This window comes from Doryrhamphus excisus, linkage group LG10 (genome assembly GCF_037039965.1).
Source record: "Doryrhamphus excisus strain RoL-2023G ecotype Guam linkage group LG10, RoL_Dexc_Guam_v1.1, whole genome shotgun sequence".
Taxonomy (NCBI): Eukaryota; Metazoa; Chordata; class Actinopteri; order Syngnathiformes; family Syngnathidae; genus Doryrhamphus; species Doryrhamphus excisus.
Window position 1 is genome coordinate 21,219,230 of NC_136366.1, and position 20,625 is coordinate 21,239,854.

At 40.7% G+C, this 20,625-nt stretch overlaps 1 protein-coding gene across 2 annotated transcripts in view; it reads left to right on the top strand.

Moving 5' to 3' along the window:
• The window catches only part of cntfr (ciliary neurotrophic factor receptor), a 221,541-nt gene that overhangs the window by 97,531 nt on the left and 103,385 nt on the right, over window positions 1-20,625 (top strand). For both annotated transcript variants that reach the window (XM_058050882.2, XM_058050875.2), the window contains exon 3: window positions 731-812. In XM_058050882.2, the coding sequence (XP_057906865.2) occupies window positions 731-812 (82 nt within the window). The remainder of the gene's footprint in view (window positions 1-730; window positions 813-20,625) is intronic.

The following is a 20,625-nucleotide window of genomic DNA, read 5'->3' on the forward strand; positions in this document are numbered from 1 at the left end:
ATAAGCAGACCAAATTGGCTGGCGGGAGATGAAAAGGGTATCGTAGTAACCGGATTATCATAATAACCGGGTATCGTACTAACGGAACTAATTATATCATAAAAGACTAGAAATTTGCTGGGAAATGAAAATAGTATCGTAATAAGCAGTAATTCGTTATAACCGATATTGATATAACGAGACTTTACTGTAGTTGGAGCCCTGAATCCAATCCTATCAAACACAGAGAACGTAGAACTTGAACACTTAGTCATTTCAAGCACTTCATGTCTGCCTAAACTTGGAATTTTGTCAGGTGCTCACGGTTTGATGCCTTTGACCTCACACAAATTCCCATCTGGTTGAATCCGGACAAATCAACTGTACAAGAGTGTTTGTTTATGGTGTGCTATACCTTTAAGAGCTGCTTTCCATAGCCCATCCCAGAGAGGACGGACCCATTAGTCTGATGAACAGAGAGACGGAGAGAGAAATAATAAACAAGACAAAAAGATTTGCAGAAACACAACAGGAAGTTGCTTCACGAATAAGGAACTGTTAGAGAAAAGTCCACCAGGAACCGACAGACTCAGAGGGGACAGGAAGTGGTTATCTCTCCATCTCCTCCATGGCGTCGTAGGCGTCCATGTCTGTCAGTCAATTAGAACGACAGGCGGACACAGTTGCTTGCCAGTTCTCCGTCTCCTGCACGTGCTCTCGCTGATGACTTTCCTGTGTGGTGTGTCCACAGATGGCAAACCTTGTGACATCGCTGTGCTGTGTAGTTCTGGCCGCAGTGGTTGTAGCCTACGCGCAGAGACGCAGTCAGCTTGGTGAGTATACATTTTATCTCCTCATCTTTTTGTCTCCTCAATGACCCTACATCGCTTGTCACGTGTTGTCAGCGGATACTGCAGCGGCATATGACTCCATTTTCTTTTCACTCAACTTTGTTGCAAGGCATCGACTCTACAGTATTTTCTCTGTCCTACAACTGTTGATCTACTCTTTTTGTAGCTATCCAAATCCTGTGTTTGTTATACATTGTTTCATCCTGCTTGAATATTGACAAAGACAGTCATATTTTGCAAAAACTTGACAAAAGTTTGCTTCAGTCTGCTTCAACTGACCATTAGTGGAGTTAGAGTAACATTTAGCTGGGGATTTCTGGCCCCTCACCAAAATGCATCCAACAAAGACACCAGTCAGATCCCCTCATGACTACGAGCATGTCACAAAATCACTGGCATGCTGAGATCTTTATGATAGAAGAGAGAAAGAAAATGACCTATGGACTAGACTAAGACTAAGGCGATGACCCTTCCAGTTCTCACAATAGACATGACTGTGTGGAAGTCGATTTGTCACTTGATTTTGAGGAAAGAGTGCCGGGGGCTTGTTTGCCAATGGGCCCCAAGTTGAAGTCATCTGACTCAGTCTTTTCAGGTGTAGACAACAGTCTTGTTTTTTGGATATGTGATAGTTTCAGTCCAGATTTAGTCGATGAAAACTTAAACCATTTTCGTCTACTCTTAGTCAATGAAAACTAAAGATGTTCTACTCTAGTTTTAGTCAGTTTCCTTTCTTAAAATAAAGATTTGCATCAGTTTGGTTTGGTTGGAATCACACTCGTTCCACCCAAAAGACTGTCATTGGCAGGCATAGCCGTCACTCCGCTGTATCTTAGCGACTGACGTTTTGCACCACAAATAAGTGAAACCAGTCTCGGATGGATCATGCCTCTCTACCTTTGAGAATCCCGTCTAGTCTTTGAGCATGTATTGATGAAGCCTGCTTGGTTGAAAGGTGAAGTGTCAATAAGTCTGATTGGGATCGATTCAAAAGTCCTGAGAATATAATGTACCTGAGGAATAAGAAGGTCTCTTTTGGGTCGTCTATACAGTTTTTAGTGTGATATATTGTGATGAAGTCCAAGGTGTGTCAAGTTACCTGGGATGTACTCTAGCTGGTCTTGCACAGCGGTATATAAAATTAACTGATGTACCTTGTGAGGCAGAAATAAACGTCTTCATACAGTCGTCCCTCGTTTATAGCGGTTAATTTCTTCCAAAACCAACCGTGTTAAATCAATTTCAGAGTTTTAAACATGTACATGTCTATAGAGCCCTGTAGACGTGTAATAGCATGCCTATAATCACCTTCACCAACACATTGTGTTGCAGTGACTCAAGATGGCCACTAGCAAGCAAGCTTGCACGCTAACCAGTTTGCCTTAAATAATGTATTTCTTCTAAACTTAAGAAGCCAAAAAGTCACCACTTCCACGCGGAATGGGAGGATAACTTTTTTTTTAACTATATCGTGTCCATAGGTATGAATATGAGTGTGAATGGTTGTTTGTCTGTATGTGCCCTGTGATTGGCTGGCGACCAGTCCAGGGTGTACCCCACCTCCAGCACCCCCCGCAACCCTTGTGAGGATAAGCGGTAGAGAATGAATGAATGAATGAATGAATGAATAAATAAACTTAAGAAGCCAAGAAGTCACCACTTCCACACAGAATGGGAGGATAACATTTTTTCACTATATCGTGTTCATAGGTATGAATGTGAGTGTGAATGGTTGTTTGTCTATATGTGCCCTGTGATTGGCTGGCGACCAGTCCAGGGTGTACCCCGCCTCTCGCCTGAAGACAGCTGGGATAGGCTCCAGCACCCCCCACGACCCTTGTGAGGATAAGTGGTAGAATGAACGAATTAATTAATTAATTAACTTAAGAAGCCAAAAAGTCACCACTTCCACAAGAAATGGGAGGATAACTTTTTTCACTCTATCATGTTGGACATGCCATTGTTAACTTTATGACTTCATGTGATGTAGTGTAAGCGAACGTCTTAATGTTTTGTGTCATTTCTGCCACCTAGTGACGGAATACTAAATGTCACGTGTATATTTTGACTCATAATAGACCATCGACGACCAACTAAAAAATTTTAAAACTGCAATATAGTGAGGGAGTGATAATAGAAGTGTGTCATTGTGAGGGAAGACTATTTATTTGTACATTATAAGGAAATGACACGTGTTCATGGGTATATCAGACTTCCACAATTCCACAGCTACAGCATAGAGAACACCAGGGCTTGTGTGTCTTCCTCGCTACTGTCAGGTCCATGGTGAAGGAAAGTTAACTCTATTAGCGTAGGCGTAGCCCTCTGGAGGAGCTGTGGCTGCTACGAAACATAGAAACTCACTGACAGCTCTTGAGAAATAAAAATTATATCACAAAATCCTGATCCTACATTTCATCTTGTTCTTTTTAATGTAGAGTAGATAAAGTGTAGATGTATAGAAGATCATGGAATATTACATTCCATAGTTGAAAATGCTTTTCCCAAGTGACGCCAAAAACATGTAAGCTTTTTATGAATGAATAAAAGCTCTGACTTAATCAACTTATACAACAGACCGCTGTGATAGGCATGACGTTTATGGGGAAGGCATACAAATAAAGGCATAAAAATACTCTCCTAATTGCTTCCTGCCCAATATATTTTCACCATGTCCCATTATTGATGTTGTTGATGACAGTTGATGACAGCTTTAATGTAATTTAATTTGAATTTATGAGTCGGAACAAAACATGTCTGACTCTCTAAATTAGGAAATAAATCAAATAAAACAGATTAATAAAATGTGCTAACATAAAACACCTTCTGTGAATAAAATTTGACGGTGCAGGTCTTCAATGATTTTGTATGTGATTAAAAAAGCTGTGGTTTCCAGCAAAATACGCGTTTACGGATCAAAAATCACACAGCATTACTAAAGGCTGCTTTAGATGCAGATGTTTCCACCAGATTGTAGCTATGATTCTTCATTTTGAGTATGAATTTTGTCTTGTCGTGCAAGGAGAACTACAATTCATCACATACATGACAAAATGAGCCTTATCTTTTGCTATTTGTCTTAATCTTGTTTTGTCTCTCATTACAACTTATGCCAAATCTGCCCTTTTGTTACCTCTGTGACTATCGTCGTGATCTCATTTGAATTCTGAGATATAACAGAAACTCCCTGGTCCAATTTAATGTTTTAATGGGTTTTTTTTTCCACGGCTAATTCAAAACACAACAAGAATACCAATGGAGAGGCAAATGTAAAAGAATGAATGGACATAATGATGAGAAAAGGGACTAATTAATTGTGTTTTTGCCATACAAATACAGTTTTAGTTGGAGTGTATTCTAATTTTGTGAATTTTGCCACAACACTTATTATCGCTCGATTCAATTCTTTATAATTGCAGACCAAGACTGATAACTTTTTATCACTATTATTTTGAAATGTTGATTTAAATGTAGTTTGTGCACAGCTGGAAGTAATAATGACTCAAGTTAAGTTGGATTTGACAAACTGTACTTGGAAATTGTCTTTACCAAAAAAAAACATTAAAATTAATTATTAAAAGCAGTTCAAAGATGACTGTTGTTATTATTGTACAGTGAGACATCCAAAGTCAAACGCCCCAAAAGCATCATAAATTTGTTACTACAAGACAAAAAAAATCATCAAAACTCCAAACAAAATGTATAATTTAAACCAACATCATGTTACATTACATGAGCAGCATCAACTGGAGATATTCTGCTTTGTTTTCACATTTTTCTGATGTTCAAAAAAAATGTCTCCAGTGGCGACCAATGTGTGGTGACATCATACTGTTGACTGGGAGAGAGCACATTATTTATGGAAGTCCAAATCCTAATTGAGAGATTAATGTTTTCACTCACAATCATACCCTCCATCTTCCTCCCTCTCTTTAAGTCCCCTCCATCCTTCTGCTCATCTTCATCTCTCTTCTATCCCCTACGTAACCCACATGTTTTATAGTTCCTTCATCATTTTCCAGCCCGCTATTCCTTTAATTTTCTTCTCTTTCTCCATGTAAATCATTTTCCTTCACTCTAAATATTTCTCCTCCTACGCTCACAAGTCTCATTTCTTCAGAGGGCTTGTCAACAGCGAATCTATCACCTACTGTATGACATCATGTGACGCCGCCATCTCTGCGTGTCTTTGCATGTTTTCAATCTGTTGTTGGGGTCAAGAAGAAAGAAGCAGACAAGAAGGAGTAATAGGAGTACTAATTATGTGGTACAACAGCGACTTATGTGCTTTGACACTTTCCAACACAGGGTACAGTAAAGTCTCGTTATATCGATATCGGTTATAACGAATTACTGCTTATTACGATACTATTTTCATTTCCCGGCAAATTTCTAGTCTTTTATGATATAATTAGTTCCGTTAGTACGATATCCGGTTATTATGATAATCCGGTTACTACGATGCCCTTTTCATCTCCCGCCAGCCAATTTGGTCTGCTTATATCGATACAAAAGCAGCTTAAATCAATCTTTGCTTAAGGATTTCAATACCAAAAAAGAACACGGCGAACGGCTGCTTCCAGTCAACTTTATTTTTCACACTTCCACCACCAGAGCGCAGCACACACACCGATTCCCGCACTTCCTGGTTCACAGGTCATGCTCAACCCGCCCCACATAGCTGGCCAAACACATGCCTGCAACAGAAGAACCAACCAATAGCATACACACCTATTCCAACGAAGACACAAGCGTACAAATACATGTATTTAATTGTGTTGTATTCAGATATCTTTTTATCGCTTGCAATAATCACTGTTTTTCATATGTACATGCTGGCGTTCGTGGTTCTGTTGCAGGCATGTGTTTGGCCAGCTATGTGGGGCGGGTTATCCGGTCGACAGTCCGGTTATATAGATATTTTTTCCGACTCCCGACAATATCGATATAACGAGACTTTACTGTATATACAACTGCATTCAAGCTTCTGAATCGCTGGATGAGAAGTGCATAAAAGCCTATGGCAACGCTTTCTTTGTCATAATGATGTTTTTGTTGCATAATTGGTTGATTTTTAATTTTTTGATTGTCAAGATAAAGTACCAAATGAATCAAAAAACGTGTTTCTTTTATGTACAGTTGGATCCCAGTTTTCGTATGTTTCGGTTATCACCAAAATTCACCAAAATGTTCCATTGGTTCCCGTATACTGACATCATACAATACTGTGTGCAACAAATATATTATTATATTTTACCTTTTGGTATGGTCAATTTTTGTGGGATTAATAAAAATGTGGACCGACTACTCCCAGCATTTTTGGCCAGCTTGGATTTTGTGATATTTTAAAGAAAGAAATACTCTGACAATGCGACTCTCAAGTTGCTAATGTGTGTGAGTTGATATTATGTCTTATTTTCTAATATTATATCTGCTATGTTGGGGAATACAAGTGTTAAAGTGACTATAGGGGTGTTATTTCAAATTTAGAGGGCTCTAATAATGTTAAAAGCCATATTCAGAAGGTCTTAACAGGTATTCTATGTTCTAATTATGAAGATTGTGAATTGATCAAAAAGGAATTGGCTGGCGACCAGTCCAGGGTGTACCCCGCCTCTCGCCCGTACTTAGCTGGGATAGGCTTGAGCACCCACGTGACCCTGAGGATAAGCGGTAGAAAATGAATGAATGAATGTCTGATATATTGGGTAATATGAGTGTTAAAGTGACTATAGGGGTGCTATTTCAAATTTAGAGGGCTCTAACAATGTTAAAAGCCATATTCAGAAGGTCTTAACAGGAATTCTATGTTCTATCTATGAACAGTTTGAATTGAGCAAAAAAGAAAATTCACTTCCTGTGATTGGCTGGTGATTAGTCCAAGGTGTACCCCGCCTCTCGGCCAGGATAGGGCGGGGATACGCCCGGGATAGTGCTGGGATAGGCAACAGCACCCCCACGACCCTTGTGAGGACAATGTGGCAACCAGCCCAGGGTGTACCCCGCCTCTCGCCCGTACTTAGCTGGGACCCTGAGGATAAGCGGTAGAAAATGAATGAATGAATGTTTGCTATATTGGGTAATACGAGTTGTAAAGTGACTATAGGGGTGTTATTTCAAATTTAGAGGGCTCTAATATTGTTAAGAGCCATATTCAGAAGGTCTTAACAGGAATTATATGTTCTAACTATGAACATTTTGAATTGATCAAAATGGAAATTCACTTCCTGTGATTGGTGTACACAGCTGGGATAGGCTCCAGCACCCCCGCGACCCTCGTGAGGATAATCGGTAGAAAATGAATGAATTAATGTCTGCTTTATTGGCTAATACAAGTGTTAAAGTGACTATAGGGGTGCTATTTCGAATTTAGAGATCTCTGGTAATGTTACAAGCCATATTCAGAAGGTTTTAACAGTATGTTCTAACTATGAATATTTTGAATTGATCAAAAAGGAAATTCACTCCTTGTGATTGGCTGGTGATCAGTCCAGGGTGTACCCCGCTTCTTGCCTGAAGTCAGCTGGGATAGGGCCCAGCATACCTATACTAATAATAGATAAGTGGCGTATAAAATGAATGGAAAAATCACTTATCACAGTCGGGTCAAGAATAAATGAGGGATTATTGTACTATGGTATCATAGAATGTTACACAAGTCAATTCGCCGCTGTCTCTACCCTCTCTTCCTCCCTCTGTGGGTTCATATATTCATTTCATTTGTGATTATTTTGCATTGCTTTACATGTAAAAATGTAATTTTGGGGTTTGTAACAGAGTACCAGAGATTGACATCATTTCATGTAGGGAAAACAGCTCCAGCTTCCGTATATTTCAGTTTTTATCTGACCTTTTTGAAAGAATAAAAAACTAAAACCGAGGTACTACTACATTTATCATTGGGATTTTTCTGCAGCATTTACTTCAAAGTAGCCTTGAGTTCTGTTCAGGCGAATGCATCATTAAAACATTGGAAATACAGCAGAGAGGATGCAAGTGGGTCTTACATGACCGTGTATGCCAAGCAGCCTGGGAATACATGCTAAGGCTGTATCCATGCTGATCTATAAGACATGCAGACAACTAAATGTGATCAATTATTCAAGGCATTGAACCGCTGTCTGGTGTGCAATCAGAGAAAAATGCAGCTGCTGTAAATAAGTAAATAAGCACAAAGACTGGTGTGTGTGTGTGTGTATGCATGTGTGTATAAGCCATGTATGTGGTAGTCGAGAGGCTTGATAACACTCATTATCCTGAGTAGCACTCAGTGTAATCAGTGCTGCCTTTTTGGCATGCAGCTTGGATTAATCTCAGGAATGAAACAATTGATTGACTGACTGCTCGGCCTGATGGATAACAGTCAGAGTGATGGAGGGCTGACAGGAAGGCAACGTAAACATATACATGTTCCATGTAACAAGCTCAACAAACACTGTGTTTACTGTATAGATGGTAGTGTTGCTGTCTAATGAAAAATATGACAATGGAATTTACAATATGAACAAGTTCTGGTGGAAGTCAGAAGTCATGCCTAAATGAATGCTTACGTCACTCATTCTGTGAACAGAACACATGAAGGACATACAATAAATACATTCAATACAAGAATGAAATGGAACAGAAATAAACACTATGCTGTCCCGTTCATAGGGGCAAATCCTTTAACATGGCAAGCAGCTTTCGTGTGCATTAGCGCCATCTGTGGAACAGAATCTAAACCCTTCTATACTTTATTCACAACTTTTATTAAAAAAATAAAATATATATCTATATAAAACATGGCCTGAGTTTAATTATAAAATAAAAAAATCCTGTTTAAATTTATCCCGGGTGCGTTCTTTCAGCGCATGCTCAGATATGACGTAACACGCAGATCCAGATGTTCTTCACTTTTAAAAATGGAGGCGAGCAATCGGCACTGGACTGCTAAGGAAAGTTTGTTTTTGATCCAAACTAAATTTCAAGACTGGATGAACGAAAAACTGGCAATACGGAGTTATTCCAACAAGTGAAAGAAAAACTCGTGGAAGTCGGTATCACGTGATGTTGATGTTTACGTTTTACTGGGCATGCCCTATTGACTATTCAGTTTGATTATAGTGACGCATGTAGACAAGAGATTGGAATATTCGTTTCCATGTATACTATTGTTTTCGGAAAAGACATTCAGAAAGATTCCATTCGGAAAGAGGAAAACTCCTCATGTAAGCGTGGCTTATGTTGCTTACCGTTGCTTTCATCGGAGCAAATCCTTCAGAAGAAGCATTGACTACGGCCGACCAGCCAAAGCACAAGCAACCTTTGTATCCCAATAATGAGACCACTATGCTGCCTAGTTATTACTCTTGAGTTCTCAATCAAAATCAATCAAAACTCCATATCTCCTGATGAGTATTTGTGGTAATATTACTTTTTCCGCTGTACCCTGTACAAAACTGTTCTGTACACACACAATTATTGTGGATGTGGTCATGTTTACCACACACATTTATTGATGTTGGTTAACTCAAGACTTTTCCATTGTTGCTTTGCATTTAGCATCTGCTATGTTTAATTAAATGAAACTGAGCTTGACATTGACCGCCTCTCAGTAAGCACATTTAAGCTTCTCTGTTAAACAATTAGAAGGACAAACTGATGTTTCATATTTCTTTCAGCCTTTTATGAAATGGCCTCACCAATATAAAAGACGTCCGCACAGCATCACTCCTACACGTCGCCAATCAGCCTGTATTCTTCTAGAATGCCTCATACATAATGAATGATGGTCAATGTGAGAAGCATAAGAAAATACCGTATTAGAAAAAAAAGTGTTATTTCCATAAACATCTAATCTACCTGCCTACCTACCCAGTCACAAGCGGAACAATGTGCCAATGTGCCATTGGATTCTTCAATAATGAAAGACCTGTATGTATTTTTCATATTTTCTTTCATGTGCCCATGCATGTATCTTTTCAACTCCAGAGTGCAGGATGAATAAATGAACACATATCGCCAAGCCTGAGCGTATTACTTTTTCAGCCGCTGTGCTATTACTTTGTGGTCTGCATAATGTCTTGAAAAGTCACAAAATAATAGTCGACTGATGTGCCGTGCATAATTAGGGTTATTATCAAAAATGTATTTAATATCACAGGAGGTCAAAGCTGGAATAATGAACAGATAATTAGCAAAGTGGTGAAACGAGCAAATGAATCAGACATCATAATTATAGCCATTGATACATATAAAACATGAAAAGCATGCTAATGTTGGTGTGTGTCCTTGTGAGCATGATCCAGTTGAAATGGTCCAAAAGACCTGTAATGAATGACTTGTGGTTAATGGTGAATAAATGGTGGAAGAAAACAAATAAAGATCGGACTTCAGTGGCCATTCATTCATTCATTTTCTACCGCTTATCCTCACGAGGGTCGCGGGAGGTGCTGGAGCCTATCCCAGCTGAGAGGCGGGGTACAAAGGAGAGAATTATGGGTTTTCACGGTGTGTGTACGCTATATGCACCAATAATGTACCTTTAATGATGACATGTGAGTGTTTGTGAAAAGAACATTAGAATCCATGTGAAGTGATATATTTTTGATTGCCCCAATTAATTCTAAAAAAAAAACCATCATGACCTGTCATAATATAAATAAGTATAAGTAAAACCATAACGGATGACATGACGAGTGGTTAGCGTGCAGGCCTCACAGCTAGAAGACCCAAGTTCAATTCCACCCTCGGCCATCTCTGTGTAGAGTTTGCATGTTCTCCCCGTGCATGTGTGGGTTTTCTCCGGGTACTCCGGTTTCCTCCCACATACATTCCAAAAACATGGCGACTTCAAATTGTTGTGAGTGTGAATGGTTGTTTGTCTATATGTGCCCTGTGATTGGCTGGAGACCAGTCAAGGGTGTACCCCGCCTCTCACCCGAAGACAGCTTGGCTAGGCTTCAGGACCCCCCCAACCGATAAGCGGTGTCAGGCATCACGCTTTGGCACTCATAATTGCCATATTGAAGACATATTTAATTGATTAATTAGATTAATCCGATTAAAACATGAATTTGACAGCCTTAGATTTAATATTAAGTAATGTTTTTTAATGTGATGATGATGGTTATTATTCGTCGGTAATGCCAGGAAGCTAATGTGATTTCATCGTCTTTGGGTTTTGGCTAATGTTGCTGTGTAATAAAACACAGCCATTGCAACTGACTCACCAAAGCTTTAAAAGGGGTCTCGGACCCTTCAATGGTGCAATACTTCTAAATATATACATCTAATTTGATCTATTGTGAAAAGACTTGCCTTCAGTGTGACCCGCCATGTGGGGAGGGAATAGAAGAGTGATAGGGGGAGAGAATTGTCATTTATCACATTGAACTTTCATTTAATTTAATTCTGCTCAACTTTATTGTCATTCCCCTCGAGTGAAGTCATTCCGTCTGACTCAAGTGCACAGGGAGAGAACACGAATCTTGCTTAGTGCAACCATGCAAGTGAAAGTGGAGGCAAAACAGAACAATGAACACCATGACAGAAACTGAAGGAACAGACAAAGCAACAATTTGTCACAGCACCATGATTTGGAAACCAATGGTACTTAACAGCCTATTTAAGGAATCCGTGCATAAAACAAACGTCAAGTAAAGTGGTCTTATATATTGTGTCTTTATATTCACCACTCATAAGTTAAGTTTTAAATTTGTCTTATAAGATCTTTACTTTTGCCTTTTTTAGAAAGTAATTTTACGATTCAGAAGGCTTTTATGCTAACACGTGCCAGCACAGCAAAGAGAGAAAAGGAAGCAAAAGGAAACATCAGTTTGTCCTTGTAAAGGAGAAACAACAAAAGAAAAGGAAGCACAAAGAAAGTGTGTGCCTGTATGTGTGTATATTTGTCTTCAAGGGGGTGTGGAGTGTGTTTCTGCTTCTAGTGGCATTGGGCAAGGACAGTGCTATTGCTCTTTATTGATGTTTCCCCTTTTGAGGCGGGTACATACCGAGCATACCGAGAACTATTTGCTCATCAAAATTTTGTATTTTCTGGTGAGGAGAGCTTCATTGGATTTTTTTTGTCTAACTTTCAAACGTAAGATTTCTTTTTTACCCATTTATGTACTACAAGATTAGCCTTAAAAAAAACATTCGCAATATTCTTAAATCCATGCTGCTGACTTGAACCAGATTGGAAGCATTGTTTTTTTAGACCAGGGAGAAAATAATAAAAAAAAAAACACTACCCAGATGCACTATTGGATTCACTGGTGTAGCTTCATCTTCTACAGATTAAATCCACAGCTTTGGTTATCCATGCGAGAATGTGGATGGGTTTTGGGCTTCTGATCACTGCTGGACCTACCATTCTTCATGCACTGCACACTTGATCAAGTGTGCAGTGCAGCGTGCAAAGAAAAAGCTATAGAAGATACCATAGAGTACCGAGAAAGATACCGTACTTTTGTATCGACAATTAGAAAAGCCATTCTAAACATTTCTGCTCAGGGTAGCTTTGAGGGCGTTAGGAGTTTTGGTAATTAATTGAATTCATTTTCTACCGCTTATCCTCACGGGAGTCACAGGGGTGCTGGAGCCTATCCCAGCCGTCTTCAGGCGAGGGGCGGAGTACACCCTGGACTGGTCGCCAGCCAATCACAAGGCACATATAGACAAACAACCATTCACACTCACATTCATACCTATGGACAATTTGGAGTGGCTAATTAACCTAGCATGTTTTTGGAATGTGGGAGGAAACCGGAGTACCCGGAGAAAACCCACACATGCATGGGGAGAACATGCAAACTCCACACAGAGATGGCCGAGGGTGGGATTGAACTCGGGTCTCCTAGCTGTGAGGTCCTTGTGCTAACCACTCGACCGCCGTGCAGCTGAGTTTTGGTAATAATGTGCAATAGCAAAAAGAGAATTAGTCACTGAGAGGAACTTTAACCTACATCATGTTTCCAAAGAGGGCTGCACGGCAGTCCAGTAGTTAGTGCGCAGATCTCACAGCTAGGAGACCAGGGTTCAATCCCACCCTCGGCCATCTCTGTGTGGAGTTTGCATGTTTTTTCCTCCCACATTCCAAAAACATGCTAGGTTAATTAGCGACTCCAAATTGTCCATAGGTATGAATGTGAGTGTGAATGGTTGTTTGTCTATATGTGCCTTGTGATTGGCTGGCCACCAGTCCAGGGTGTACCCCGCCTCTCGCCCGCAGACAGCTGGGATAGGCTCCAGCACCTCCGTGACCCTCGTGAGGAAAAGCTGTAGAAAATGAATGAATGTTTCCAAAGACAGTGAGGCAGACTCTTCTGGTGGTAGCTCATAAAACAAAGTGAAAGTGAAAGTGAAACTAGAAATGTGGAATTTGGAGATAAATTACGTGTGAATTCTTGTGAAGCTGATTCTGAACTGCAATGCTGTACTTGCTGTTGAATCCTGTGCCCAAATCCTGATGAGCTGAGGCTGGGCTGAAATGCTGTAGCTAGCATGCTAACTGTTAGCATACTAACACCAAGCATGTTAGCGCTAAGTTTAGCATAATGTAGAGTGTCTGGGTGGCCGTAAATCGTGTTATTTCCATACTAACAGTGCTAACATCTAATATTACAAAAAACTACATGTATACCCAAGATGCTTAAAATTATAAGATGCAAATTTTATCATGCTAACATGATAGCTGTTAGCATGCGCTGCTGGGTTGAGAAAGCACCCTGTGGATTAGTTTTAGCAGTATTAGCTAACTGTTGGCCTGTCAGCATTCAAACAATTAGACATTGTGAGATGCTCAGTGGAGAAATCAACATTGGCCGCATGCCCAGTCCAAGCTGCAGAAATGCAGCAACCGCCATGAAAGCACAAAGATGGTATCTTTGCTATCACGTGAAATGATCTTGTTGATGATATAGTGTAGTGCTCTCATTCTTGAGACTTCCTCCTCACAATAAGACTGTCCCTCCATCCTTTGCAGCAACAAAAATAAGGTCTTTCCAAGGTCTCATCATGTCTTTTCTCCACTGTTCCTTATAATTATTGGATATCATCATTTTATTACTGTATTTTATATGAACATGTGCACAGTGTGAGTGGCTTCTGAGTTAATTTAGGTGTAAGAGCCCACTTACACCTAATCTCGACTTCCATCACGGTCTACAAACAGAACTGGTGTATACATAGACGTGCTCCTCTGCGCTGCCAACCAAGGTCTGGAGCCCCGACAGGAACAGCTAACAATCGGAAATACTATAATTCACTTTGCTTTAATCCACTTTGTGCTGATGTGCTCTGTGGCTTGGAGGTGCTGTAATGATGCGGTACAATATGGTCATCCAAAACCCCCGCAGCGCTGCTTTGCTTTTGGTGGCGACATGACAATTTGTTAAGGGAGCATCCACGTCAAAGTTTATGTAAATGAGCTCTATGCATATTCAATCTGAAGATCATGTTGAGAGACGCGTTTTCTGACATTGCACCTAAAAAAATTCATTTCACTCTTGATTGTTGAACAGGCGCGCCAAACACCCAAATATGTCTATGAAACATTTAATTTGGTCAATCATGCAACCTTTAAACTTGAAACTTAGACTTGAAACATTGCAGATTAGGATTGGTCTGCAACGATATGCCAACCACACCAAGTTTTAAGTGCATGGATTTTTTTTTTTTTTCAGGACAGAGCACTGTATCAAAGATCAGTGATCTTAACTCTTCCCTATTGATTTTCTTCTTTTGTCAATCTGCCCACCGTCTGATGTTTGTCTGCCCAGGTCCATGTCTAACCATTTGTTTTCCATCATCTGTGCTGCGTGACTCGGCCTGTTTGTGTGGAATGAAAGATCATCTGTTTATTTGTACGTGTCTAACTAAATATTCAAATTCACAGTTATTGTCAGAAATTGTTTGCGCAGTCGGCAAAGTTGGTTTTCGGACCAACGAGGACAAAGGTGAGTGTAGATCGAGTAGTGAGACCCAAAAACAATTGTTGTGAGGTCTGTGGCAATGAAGATTAACAGTATCCCACATTTTTTGGCATGATGATAGTGAAACTACAAATGGTTTCCATTTGCTTTGCATATTTAAAACATTGTATTATTTCATTTCACAACACACACTCACTAAGGATTGCATGCAAACCAGTCGAACATGTGTCTTCATTGACAGCCATATTGTTTCTTTGTTATTTTGTTATGGCCCCCCCAGGGGGCGTCATTTTTTCACGCCCACCCCCTCTGAATTGAAATATTATTGAGAACCTGATATTTATGTATATGTACAACCACTGTGTCAGTTGCAGACAAGAATACAAACATAGCGCCAACAGAGCTACTGGGGAGTATCGGGACCGTGCTCAGAAATAACTTGGTAGTACTCAGGAAGTGCAGTTCTCTCCAGGAACCGGTCAAGCGTCCAAACGCCTTAGGATGTAAGCATATATTGCTTTCATGTCCGTTGCACGTCCAAAGCGGGTCTTGAACCTTTGAACCTTTGCGGTTCAAAGGTTAACTAACACAAGTGACCTTTTGTAGTTCTTCATTTTGCATCCTTTAGTCCTACGAACAAATGTATATAGTTATATACTGACAATACGTGATGGTTTATCCTTGCGGCAGTCCACCATTCTTCTTCTTATGTCAGTGGAAACTTTGCGCTGACATTTAAGGATGTACTTACGCACTCAAGTGTCAGCCCGAGCCAATGTGGATATATATCAGTTATGAATGAATGATGTGATTCACGAGTGATGCAACGCTGGGCCAACTGCTTTGTTTGACTCTCTCCCTTCCACGTGTCATATTCATTTCTGTTAGAAGGTCATGGGCTCCTTCAGGGGGAACTTTCCAAGATGTGATCCCTGACTTTATCTGTCTGAAACACAATAATATAAAACTTCACAATGCATTTCATTGTGAAACCTTGACATTTGGAAGACATAACCTCATGTGTAAATCCTTGAGAGAGTAAAAGTTTTAGGAACTTGATCCATTTAAAAGAGCGATTTTGTCTTGATAGGGAATAAATACGGTTAAGTTAAGCCAAATACAGTATATTTATACGCTGACTACCCTGTCTTTCAACAGGCACAGGTGACATGAATGTACCTGCCAGTAATTCTAAGGTTGACATGTGTTCACACCTCCAGCATTGAAATAGTTTACAAAGGCTTCTGAACAGACAAATGAACATGCCCGGCCATCAGAGCAGCTGAAATTGCTTTAAAAAAATAGTTTTCCGTCTGCATTTTTGAAAAGGTCACCTGTTCTCCCTTGTACTGCTACATGTTACGGTCTGTTTCTTCCAGTAATAGAACTTTTTCTGTAGCTTTGTTGTTTATGGAGAATTCTTACCACCTGCAAGTCAATATGGTTTGGGTGTTTTGACAATTACATTGATTTATTCAGTTATTCATTATTTATTGTCTGTTTTTGCAAATGCCATTAGCTGACCTTACCTTTTGCCTTTCTGCAGTGAGGCGTGCATGTTCTTTAAGCTCTCATAGACACATTGAAGCATGCTGTAAATTATGAACATTCTGCACGATGTCCTCATTCTGATAAAACTAGGGAGGCATACTGACACACAGACTGAAAAACGACGTCACTACTGGTGCTAAATTAATTGCTTCGACATGTCATGTGCGACACAGATTAAGACTTATCGCTATAACTTTCTCTGACTGCATAGACAGATGTGTATTTTCTATTCTTCCTTTCACCTCGTCCTTGTTAACAAATGTTAATGCTGTGCATAAATGCACAGAGGTGAGGTTTAATAATGTTAGCTCTGTGCTGCTATGCATTTTCTATGTGCTCATATGTCGATTTGGCTCAGTACTGAATTAATTTCCTTACTGATTTCTGTATGGTATGTGCCTTTATTTGCATAATTATATGACGCCACTGTCAGTTGGTCACGGGTCTGTCTATGCCTCGGCCGGGCAACTTTGTCAAGCTTGCGCAAGAGATACACAGCTGCAGATATCTGCTGGAGAAGCAGATATATCCCTTTAAATAGATACACCAAACCAAGCGTTTCTGAATACAAATTCACCAGTGGGTCTGATTTACTCAAAGGATAGAAAAGTTCAGTCAGGTCGTAGCTATTGTTAAAGCAATGTCAAAACATTTTTGCCAAGTCCACTCAATTACAGAGCAATTGTCACTGCGTGGAGCTAAGAATGTCTCCTAATGACATGAAGGGCTTTACATCAGAGTTAATTCACAGCCCGCTGTGAGTGTAAGCTGCACAATTGTGTCTTGTCGGCTGTCATCAGAAGCAGCGGGCCATGACAGAGCTTTGGTATGCGATGACCTAGGAAGAACATCATGCAATCTGTCTCATTATAGATATGCAGGGCAATACAGTGCATGTTCTGTCCAGAACAAACTCATAAAAGAACTCAACAAGCTGATGGACGACAGAAACTGAACATGTACACTCATGTCTTCTGATGTTTTCTTGAAGAAAGTAACGGGTACCATTCAGAATAAAAGGAAGAGAGTGTGTGTGAGAGAGAGAGACGGGAGTTCTGTGTTGAATAAGAAAAGTTTGGATCAGACAGAGAGCTCAAGCAACAAGAATGTCAACAAGCCAAGGGGAAGGCTGTGTCTACACATGTGGGCAACGTCCTGTTAGCTTGCACAGAAACACACACACACAGTAATGCACATTTAATTACATGCGCCTATACATATTGGATATGGCACGCCGATATTGAACACACTCGGAGCAAGCTGACATAAGCACACAAGGCGCACACTGGGCGTGCCCAAGGCGTTCAGCATGTTGACACCTATCAACACACTCTCACACACATGCATAAACAAAGACAGAGCTAGCGCTCACACCCTGTTTGGATCTGCGATGAGCCGTGTAAAATGAAGAGCAAACATACCTGGATGTCATTATAGATAGCCGACAGAGGAATAGTATGTCTTTATGTCCGAGGCAACAAATTATTTCATTTGTGAATGTATGACAAGCTTCTCTATGTGTGAAAATGCACAAAAATAGAGATGCTCAATAATGGCTTTATTACCGATACATGATATACCGACATTGTCTGGAGCTTCTTTATCGATATGGAGATCGGCAACAACTCTTCCTAAACTACCTGACGCCTGGAGGACGGTACAGTTATGTGTTTTTTTGGATGTGCTGTGCAGCTGGCCTTCCTTTTGGTACATATTTGCTGACACAATAGCAGGGAGCGCAGGTGTGTGCATGCATTGTCTATATTGCTGCTGTAGTGTAGTGTTACATTTCAACAGTCACACGTGATTGATTGCAGCTTTAGAGCTACTCATGCGCAGGTCTCTTGGCACCCTTGCCACCGCTTGGGAAGCTGTCACAGCGCAAACACTGAAGGCACACAAGCGCAGGGGAAAAAAACTCATTCTTGAATTTCACTAAGCTTCTGTGGCAACGGAGAAATAGCCTCAAGTTCCATTTGAAATGGTGGCCCTTTGATCGCTGGCTCAAATAACAATTGAAACCATGCTGGAAGTCGTGCAGTATCGCGTGCCTTGGCTATGCTACTGCAACAACAGCTTGCAGTGTTTCAGGGGTCAAGAGTCGCAGGGAAGGACATCAAGTGGGGACTTAACGTGCTGCCCGTCCCACACACAGCCGCCATGATGCGAGAGACAGCATCTCACTGCTGAAGCTCGCGTTTTTAATTCATTCATTCATTTTCTACCGCTTATCCTCACGGTCACGAGGGTCACAGGGGTTGCTGGAGCCTATCCCAGCTGTCTTCGGGCAAGAGGCGGTGTACACCCTGGACTGGTCACCCGCCAATCACAGGGCACATATAGACAAACAACCATTCACACTCACATTCATACCTATGGACAATTTGGAGTCAATTAACCATGCACACTTTTCTGTGCGCGTTCACATTATGTGGACTTTCCTCCATTGCATAAGAAATGCTGCTCTTCAATACAGTTGAAAATGCATCATTTCCAGAAATGCTGAAATATTTCAGTACGCCATTCACAGGGCACATATAGGCAAACAACCATTCACACTCACATTCATACCTATGGACACTTATGAGTGGAATCGAACTCGGGTCTCCTAGATGTGTGGCCTGCACGGTAACCACTCGTCCACAATGTAGGTCACCGCTTGTCATTAATGGGTGACGATGGGTCCTGCAGTTGAGAACCACTGGTTTACATTTTATCCAACATAACCAAATCAAGTGCCACATCAAATTCTACTACATTAACACCTGACCTATCGAGCTTCATTAAAGAGGGAAATAAATTGGATTTTGATTAAAATTGACTCAAGGTTGAAATGACCAAAGCGGGTTTCCTGTTCAATTTATATTACACCGAAACATTTATTTGGGTTTGCCCTCCAGCTCAGTGACACTTATCACGTGATGTTACATCGGGTCCAAGCTGTGTTCAATAAATAATCATTGCAATGTAGAGTGAAATACACGAAATACTGAGGCAAGCATTTATATGAATTATTTAACCTTTGAAAAATACCTGGATACCAGTATCTTGCTATACCCTGTTTGTAGCAATACACACATGCTATACACACCACATAAGAAGAATGGTGAAGAAAAGAAAACAGCACGTTGAAGAGCATCTGAGTGAAAAGTTTGCAAATATGATATTTGGCCTATTAGTGGACAAACACGTACATATTTAAGCAGATTTTACCCATTTCTTGCCTAAATTAAGCCTTTTCAAGCACGTAAACCGAGATGCAGTCAAAGATGTTGATATGGTGTCAGGTACATACTGTAAGTAATTCAGTGTTCAGTGAGACACACAAGCACCAGACTTAATTGCTGGAACAACAGTCTTTTATTGCAGGTTTGAATGATCTCGCAACAGGCACAACAATCCCTAACACGGTTTAATGTTGTGGCCATAACTCACGCCAAGCTAAATTCAACTCTGAACTCCCAAAGTCACTTCCTGTCTGTCCCCCGTCCTTGTCCCCAACATACTTACAGCAACACATACGTGAATGTGTTTTATTTAGGTCTTAAATAGCTTATCACTTTATGTCGACTATATTCATTCTTTCATTCATTTTCTACCGCTTTTTCCTCACTAGGGTCGCGGGGGTGCTGGAGCCTATCCCAGCTGTCTTCGGGCGAGAGGCGGGGTACACCCTGGACTGGTCACCAGCCAGTCGACTATATTGTGTAATATAAATTAAATATAGGGGTGTTATTTCATGTCTGGAGGGCTCTAGTAATGTTAAAACAGAAAAGGTTCGAGCAGTTGTTTTTTTACAAAAATATCTGATGTATGAATTATTTGCTGAGGAAAACATTGCCCTTTGTGTTTTAGTGGAGAACCGCTCGTTAAGCACTTGCCCTTGGCCTACCACTTAGCCGTATCATTCCTCTACCGCTTAAACAACTCGCCGTCAGTCTTAATTCTTCAACATCCAAAGACTTGTCGGACATTGTGGAAACAATTCCAGTTGCATCTTCTGTTCCAGCATCACTGCCCCAGTGCGCATATTATGGATGGTCCAGAGTCCTGACCTCAGCCGCCTTTGGGAGGAATCAGAACAGAGACTGTAGGGTATTTAGTTGCAGTCCCACAGCAGACAGGAAATGTGTACATGGAGAGGTGCCAGATTGCTTCTAGAGTGTAGTCGAAGATGCCCTTGTTCCTGTTCAGCCGTTTGCGTCCTGTTTGGGGTTGCCCCGGGAGACTAGTTCATCTGACTTGGAATTAACACACCCTGGATGGGTCGCCAGTAAATCACAGGGCACACAGAGACAATCAAATTCATCCCAGACTGGCTGGATGAC